At 38.9% G+C, this 8,877-nt stretch overlaps 1 protein-coding gene across 1 annotated transcript in view; it reads right to left on the bottom strand.

Annotated features, from left to right (window-relative positions):
- Positions 1–8,877, bottom strand: part of ERMP1 (endoplasmic reticulum metallopeptidase 1) — a gene marked incomplete at its 5' end in the record, with an annotated part of 16,902 nt that overhangs the window by 1,089 nt on the left and 6,936 nt on the right. The window contains 7 exon segments of the mRNA XM_009084845.1: positions 425–562; positions 1,256–1,458; positions 1,969–2,121; positions 2,719–2,909; positions 3,443–3,617; positions 7,385–7,605; positions 8,335–8,547. Coding sequence (XP_009083093.1) covers positions 425–562; positions 1,256–1,458; positions 1,969–2,121; positions 2,719–2,909; positions 3,443–3,617; positions 7,385–7,605; positions 8,335–8,547 — 1,294 coding nt within the window.

Below are 8,877 nucleotides of genomic sequence, written 5' to 3'. Positions count from 1 at the left end.
GAGGGAGGGAGATGCATCAACAGGAAGAGGTAGAGTAACCATCTGGTTAACTACATTATAGCATGTTATCTCTGTATTACTGTTCTTCCAAAGCATGTCTTCTCTACAGAAGCAGCTTCAATTATGTCTAAGCCTTGAGGTAAGTCAGATGATGATGCAGCAGAGGAATATAGGACAGAGCTATAAAACAGACTTTTAGAAAGGACCTGCTGTAAAACAATCAAGGCTTACTCAATACAGACAAGATTATCAGTCCCACAAGTAAGAACTGCAACACAACACCCACAGCTCCCAGTGTGTTATGAAACTGAATTAATTCATGCTAATCTCTCAAAGCTCACTATCTTGGGAATGGCACTAGAACTTGCAGTACTGGACTCAAAAACTGATTTATTATGGGGATAAAAATAAACACAAATCATAAACCAGAAGCTTCAGTCACTCACCAGATACTTCAAAGCTTATCCTCACAGTGTTCCAGGGCGTCAGTTCCTTGGACAGAACTTTAAACTGAACAGGACTTCTTGGAAAAACTTCTGGAGCAGGAAGGTACCAGTTTTTACTGGGGAGAAAAAAGATAGTTGAAAGTTATTCTCAATGCAACACCCTGCAGTAATAAATACCAGAAGCCAAGAAGTTTCTGTATAGTATAGCTGACTGTCCTGTTAACTAAATTAAATATTCAAAAGTACTGATTTTAGCAGAAGGCAGGTAAAAATCAGCAGCTTGTGGTCAGACAAATATTTAAAGAGTATATTAACAGAAAAGTAGCCACCAGTGTATTCATTCAATGCCTTCATCTACCTTAATTTGCAAAACAAATAACTAAGAATATTTGCACCTTTGAACTGCAATACTTTTGCTCACAAGATTCTTGGAGTATGAGAATAGTCACAGCAGTCAGTTTTGTTCTGTGGAGACCCCTGGAAAGGGAGGAAGAGGGGAGGAGAAATATATAACTCCTACTCTGAGCTGCCCTTTAGAAGGCCTTCCCTTCACCTTTTCTCCATTGGTGCTTATATCAATTTTCCACACATCAACTTCTACAGCTCCTGCAGCAGATGCAGCAATCCCTTGCAGAGACTCCAGCAGAAGATCCTGTGCCTAGGCAGCAATTTGTCTTCTGAAGAGGAAGGATTATTTACTTTTAGACCAAGATTAGCCTTACTTTCTCTTCTCTTACATAAGCAAGACAGCTGCAAAGCACACTGGTCGTTTACGCAAAGTACTCAAGTGAAGCAGAGTTCACACCAACCGGAACATGAAATGCACTGGCAGAATCCAGGGAAGGCCACAGAAGGGAGCCTGCTCCTCGCATGGTGTCCTAATGGTGTCATTGATTTCAGGTACATGGGGAGTTATGTGAGATATTCCATTATAATCAAATCCATTAATCCATATACCAGAGTCGCTTTTAACCACATTTCCATCTAGATCATGAAATCTTCTGCTCACGTGCTAGAAGAAAAAAAAAACAAACAACAAACATGGCAAGATGATGGAGGCTGTGACATTTGCAAGAGTCAGAGATGATTCTGAAATATCCCCTGTATCAACCCTTACAATCCACTGCACTTTCAGTATGCACTGAACACATATCTGACTCTGTACAGATAAGTACAAGAATTATTCAGGTAAGGAACATACAATAAAAACACCCACGTTCAGAAAACGACTGTGACTGTATCAGCCTCCCACCACATTCACTTTTTAAGTTACTGCTGTTCACTCTACTCTCCCACTCAAAACACCTTGCTCTTCTAACACAGAGGAGCTAAACACGGAGATTGAACAGGGAAACATCAGCAATCCTTTCAAATCCAGGAATAATTGTTAGAGTTTTTAAATCAAGCAAGAAAGGGAAGGTTACCCTTTCTGGGGTGGAGGAAGTGGCGGGAGTTAAGCTTTGAAAAAACCAACCAGCCCTGGAACCAACAGAGGAAACACAACTTACAAAGCCTTTCTTACCTGGAGAAAGACTCGCTTAGGTTTTGGATTAGCAGCATCAGAACTGTAAGGAAAGAAGATTCCACTACAAACGAGAACCAGAGTGACTACAAACACAGTAGTTAAAGTTACTAGCGTCGTTTTTGTACTTTTGACAAGGTAAATGAAGTTAATCTAGAGAATAAAAAGAACAGCCCAGTTATAAAACCGCAAGACACTACTTGTACAACTCTAAAATTCGATTATGGAACTGAAAGTACATTAAAAAGACATCACTGCAAGTACCACCTGACTGACACACGATACTTCCTTGCAATCTCAGTATTTAAAACCAAAACAAAAAGTGAATACTTCCTGGAGCTTTCAAAAATTTCCTAAGTTTAAAACATCTACCAACAAACAGAAATCAAACCTTTCCAGGTTCTATGGCAGCAGAAGAACCCCCAAACTTGAGAATTTTTCTTGAAGTGTTGTATATGCATTATTCAGCAATACACTACACCTAAAATGAATGCCTCCTCAAAATTCAGCATAACATTTCACACTTTACACCAACCTTGACTACACCTTCACAGAGCAATGTAACCCCTGCTTCACTGACTGCTTTCTTTGACTAATACAAAACATGGAATTTTAGACATGTTTCCTAGAACTTTCCTGTAACATTTAAGATATTGTCAAATTATTACTAACTTTTAGTATTAAGAAAACCTTTTGATTCTAAACTCTATAGTTCAAAGGTTTTAAACAACATTTACAAATTCTACTTACAAAATAGGATGACAGAATCATAGTGAAGACCACAATGAATCCTGCCAGCACCACATCTGGTGGAATTTCTGAACCACTTCGGCCCATGACAGGTGTAAACATTTCAAATACAGTCCAACTAAGATACATCATATACAGATAGGGAATAAACATCCCCAGCATGTACATAACAATAAACTTCATTGTGGTACCTATAAATGACAGAAAAAAATAAGTAAAAGCTTAACAAGACAAACACACAGCTCTACTGATACACACATATACTGCTTCAAGGTCCAATAAACAATACTGGTCCTCATTCCTGATATGGATATGGAAAGAAGATCTCTTTTTGCATAGCCAATGCCAATATAACTTCCAAAACACCACAAAACTATTTGTGTATTGCAAAAAAATAAATTAGAACAGGTCTTCTGTCCCAAACACTGTTTAAATATTACAGTATTTTTTAGAAACCTTTACTGTCCATGAAGGTATCTGATCACTTCTTAATAAACCCACTCATTCTTTTAGCCTGAGACAAAGGGTGTTTTTCAGTGCATTGTTTTAAAAAACCTTTTCACATTTTCAAACTGACTTTAGTTCAAGAACTCTTTTTCTTGTTACAAAAATGTGCAATAATTAATTTGACTATTCAAATTCAAAGTTTGGGATTTCTTTTGCTTAAAATGCAGAGTAGGGGTAAAGGTTTTGAGATACAACCTCCCCCCCATCAAATTCATACCTTTTTGGCTGAATTCTTTGTGGATCATCAGCTTAGTAAGTAAAGGAAATGCTACCCATAACGTACAAATGAATGCTGAACAAAGGCCCATCTGAGTAATTACAGCCAATGCTATAGACCAAATCATCAATGAGGCATCAAAAAAAATATCTCCCAGGTACTGCTCATTCATATTCTGTAACAAAAATGCAAACAGACTTCATTACTGAGTACATTCCATGGATCCCATCTCATGAGAATACATAGAAAAGTCCTTATTTCTTGCAGATAATTGTTTTCATTGGGCTAAACAATTTTGACAAGCATCATCTCACCACTCTTTTACCATTTAGAGTTATCCAGGACAGTACACTTTTTCTTATTATCTTTTAAATCTGCTCTGACATAGCTTGAAAAAGAGATTACACGGGCTGGGGTGGAGAGAGGAAGAGTATGTGCAAAGGACAATACAAAGAATATTCAAAGCTACTGTTCCAGGTACACAGGCTGAGAGGGCCTTTTTACAAAACACATAAAAACATGGCATATTAAGAAGCTACATCGTACTTATGTGTGCAAAAGTTATCTATGCCTCCTGAGATTCTAAACTGGTTTTTGAGTAGCAGCTGTTATAGCAGACTTCTATACACACACTGCTGTTAGTGCACAATTATTATACTGGTGCCTTTACAGGTCCTACCACAAGCTGTCACTTCACAAGTCTGGTTTTCTGTGTATGCTACTTGTTTTGAAGTAAAGACATGCATAGGTGAAATAATACCAGATAAGAAAAAAATGGAGTTTAACCATCAAAAATGGAGTTTGCTTTCTTGTGGCTTTTTCTGTTGTTATTTTGTTTGGGTTTTTTAATTTTGGGTTTTTTTGGTCTTTGTTTTGTGGTCACATTGTTTTGTTTTGGGGGTTTTTTTTATTGCCTTGCTTTGGGTAGTTCTAGTTACATGGGCAATGCTATAGTATTTGCAGTGCAAGATTCCTAATTGAAAATCCTGTTAGTAGCAAGAAGGAGTGCTTGCATGAACAATGGTTATCAGAAAGCATCTAATTCAGAGTCAGGCTGAGAAGGGAAAAAAAAAAAGAAAAAAAGGAGAGGGTGAAGAAACATACTAGTTACCAAACGTATTTCAAAACTTAAAGCTTATTAATTCACAGATTGTTGAGCCATGAACAGAAAACACCCAGGCATTGCTTCTGATAGCCAAGTAAGAAATTGGCTTCCAAAATTTTTATGCAACTCCAAGTAAAATGCAAGTTACAGAGGCAGCATAAACCATAGGGCAAGCTACAGCATGCAAGACATTTAAGAGACTCATGATTTTGAGATGGTTGATCTGATGATCAGGCAATCAGTAGGCATGCAGTAGATCCAGTGCCTGGAATGTCTGAACAGACAGTGAAAGTACCAAACAGCTCAGCCAAAAGACTAGGAAACAGTAACACACATCTACTTTACAAATGGCTTATCTTTTCCACAGAGGGACAAAACCACAAACACGAATTCGTTAACATACAAATGTGCTGAACCTCAGCACAAACGTGCTGAACCTCACACCAATGCTCTCCTTCCCCACAAAACTAACTTCCAGAGGACGACGTGATGGATTCACCCAAAACTTTCCATACAATCAAATCCCACTAAGTTCTCAAGAATTCTTCAGACATTTGGATTAAGCTATATTTGCTGCTAACTTAGGTTTCCTAAATTTCCTTGCCCAAATCTCATACAAATGGCCGAGAAGATGAGTAACGGCAAGCTGAATAACAATATTACTGCACCTAAAACCTCAGCTTAGCAAGCTTGAGCAGTCAACTTCTGCCCTGGAAGAGTGTCATCTATCAGACACCTCAAGGCCCTATCTGTTTTTATTACAAAACCATTAAACTATCATCTAAACATATGGGATTCTTATGAAGTTATTATGCAAGTTAAATAGCATTGATTAGTCCATAAAAAAAGAATCCTAAGCAAAACAGGTAGACAGACAGTTCAAACTGAAGGAGGGGAAGTTTAGGTTAGACACTAGAAAAGAAGTTTTTTCCTGTGAGGGTGGTGAGACACTGGAACAGGTTGCCCAGGGAAGTGGTGGCTGCCTCAACCCTGGCAATGTTCAAAGCCAGGCAGGATGAGGCCTTGAGCATCCTGGTCTGGTGGGGAGGTGTCCCTGCCCATGGCAGAGGGGGTTGGGACTAGATGATCTGTAAGGTCCATTCCAACCCATAAAATACTATGGTTCTGTGACAGATGACAGCAACACACACCAAGTCCTCATTGAGCCTTGCAGGGGCCTAAATGGCCTTTACATATTGCAGAAAAGAATGCAGGCAACCAAGAGCTCTGTTCTATCTCCAGCTGTGGTCAAAACAACAGTCAGAATAATCACAGAATCCTTTAGGCTGGAAAACACCTTTAGGATCATCTGAGTCCAACCTAAAACTGGCACTGCCAAGGGCACCAGTAAACCACATCCCTACGTACCACATCTACACGTCTCCAAGAATGGTGATGCAACCCCTTCCCTGGGCAGTCTGCTTCAGTGCTTGATAAGCCTTTCCATGAAGAAATTTCTCTAAATCTAAACCTCCCCTGGTGCAACTTGAGGCCATTTCCTCTCGTCCTGTCATTTGTTACCTGGGGGAAGAGGCTGACCCCTTCCCAGCTACACCCTCCTGTCAGGTAATTGTAGAGAGCAATAAGGTCTCCCCTGAGCCTCTTCCTCTCCAGGCTGAATAATCCAAGCTCCCTCAGCCTCTCCTCACAGGATCTGTGCTCCACACCCTTCCCCAGCTCCACTGCTCTTCCCTGAACACGTTCCAGCACCTCAATATCTTTCTTATCAGGAGGGGCCTAGAACTGAACATGTGGCCTCACCAGTGCCAAGTACAGGAGGATGATCACTGCCCTGGTCCTACTGGCCACACTATTGCTGGTACAGCCCAGGATGTCATTGGCCTCCCTGCCCACCTGGGCACACTGCTGACTCATGTTCATCCACTGTCAACCAGCACCCCCAGGTCGTTTGCTCCAAGCCTGTATAACTGCCTGGGGTTGTTGCAACCAAAGGGCAGGACCTAGCACTTGGCCTTGCTGAACCTCACACCACTGGCCTGAGACCATTGATCCTGCCTGTCCAGATTCCTCTGCAAAACCTTTGAGGGAAGAGTGACAACTCAAACTTTTACAACAGCTTCATTTAGAAAGATCTACACAGCACAGATTACTGCAGGAGAAGAGGGCATGACAGAGCTAGAAATTCTAGAAAAAAGCTCTCATACGAACCACCTGAAAAAAATTGTAGTATTTCCTTAGGGGTTTATTAATATAAATGACAACAGCAAAATGATATGCACAATAAAAGGATGGAATGAAAAAAAAGAGAGAACTAGAATTCCAAGTTTTGCAACAAACAAATGATAAATTAGATGAAACAAAGCATTAAAATACTAAAAGAGACATAAGGAAATACTCTACCAAAATACATGACTAAATTTAGGGAACCTGTCATACAAGTACGTTCAGAGGCAAGAATCTCATAAGACTCAAAGAACATTCAAGGATACATGGAGATTCTGTAATTATCAAGAACACTGAAAGATACCAAAAAAACCTGTATTCTTCACTTGTTGCTCTACTCTTTTATCATTGAAATGATGATGGGAAGGGAAGGTGCAGATAGGCAAAGAAACAGTACCTTTTACTGCATACTACTGGGCTTTTGCCTTTTTTCTGTAGCAGCTCATAAAAGTCATTAGCAAGGAGAAAGCCTTCAATCACAAATTACCTCCCTGACTTAGCAGAGAAATCCCAAAGTTTAGATGAAGCAATTTTTACAGCGACATTTTAAATACTGAAAACTTTTTGCATCATCTTAATCAACTCAAAAATTAAGTCTTCCACATATTAAGCACTACATTGCCCTTCAACATTAACAACTAAGTCAAGCTTACCTTGTAGAAGAACTTCTTGGCTAGGATATGCACAAGAATGAGCTTAGCTGCAGCTGCAGTGCCATAGAGAGACACAGAAACATAGAAATGGGTGTACCAAGACAGAGCGCGCCCAATGACGGAGACAAACACTGCCACGATGAGGACAGCCACCAGTGTGCAGACCCAGCTTGTCAGCGTTAGGCCGAATGCAGTGAATAATTTCTTTGCGTTATGAACAGCTATGAAGAACAAAAGAACAGTTTGATTCAACAGTCATGTATTCTACCTCAGACTATGTTCAAAACTGTAATTACCCCATAGTACAGTCTCCAAAAAAAGAAAAACAAACCCAAAAAAACCAACTAATAATTGGAGTTGCTTTTCTTATAACATTTTCTTACTCAACAAATGTTTTCTGGACTTTGAGGGAGAGGTTGTGGTGGTGTGTTTTGGTTTGATTTTTTCTTCAAACAGGTATGTTCCTACACATACCTGAAAAGGTCTATCTAGATGATTTATGTTGGTTTAAACACTATTAAGCTCTGTTGTCATTTTCCTCATTTGTTGCTTTCTTACTTGCTCCTGCCTACGGACTGGTGTTAAAGAAAAGTAATTAGGAAGCCATATCTGAGCTAAGAAAAAATTTATATAGCTATTAAGCAACTTTTTTTCAATTTTCAGATTTTTAAAAGATTTAATTTTAATCTTCATGAAATGATAAGAGACAAAAATTATGATTCATAAATGCTGGACAGCTAGGCTTATCATATTCCCTCATCATCATAACCATTCATGGCTGAGAGATTTAAACACAAAGCAACTACTATGGCATACTGCACACCTAAAATTTATGTCTGAAGTTTACCTAAAAAGATGGCCTGAACACTTTTTCATCTGCAGTATTCTATCTACTAACTGCTATTCATTATAGAATAATGTGATTGATTTGTGTTAAAAACAAGACTTACCTCTGTTTTTCGGCTGTAATACTTTTTTGCTTAAATAAAAAAAAGCAATTGCTGCTGTAATATAGTTCATGATTGTGCCAACACGAGCAGGATAAGCCAGGACAAATAAACCAAGTATATCAAAGAACACAACATTCCCGTGTCGATACTCGAAAGATTTAGCCAACTTTTCTGATGTTGCCAGGTATTTTAGGACAGATAGAATGTTGTCACCTATAAAAAAAAATCAGACACAATATAATTATATCATGGTGAATGAATTACCACACAGATTATTTTTAATATAACTGTTCTTGGAAATTGTACAGAAATATCCTTCACAAAGACATGATTACACAACTGATTATTCCGAAACTGGTATTTGATGGTGTGCACAGCACAGTATTTTCATGAGTTATTGTACACAGTTGTCACTGAAATAAGTACACTTTGGAAGCTTTATGCATTTCAACATGCAATGAGGGAATAGTGAAGCTTTCAGCTTCAGTCCATAATTTCCTAATCTTCCTTCTCTTCCTCATGTCACTAAGTGACCCCTACAGG

This window comes from Acanthisitta chloris, unplaced genomic scaffold (genome assembly GCF_000695815.1).
Source record: "Acanthisitta chloris isolate BGI_N310 unplaced genomic scaffold, ASM69581v1 scaffold15091, whole genome shotgun sequence".
NCBI classification, from domain to species: domain Eukaryota; kingdom Metazoa; phylum Chordata; class Aves; order Passeriformes; family Acanthisittidae; genus Acanthisitta; species Acanthisitta chloris.
The sequence above is the reverse complement of the archived record's forward strand: the minus strand, read 5'-3'. Positions and strand labels throughout refer to the sequence as shown.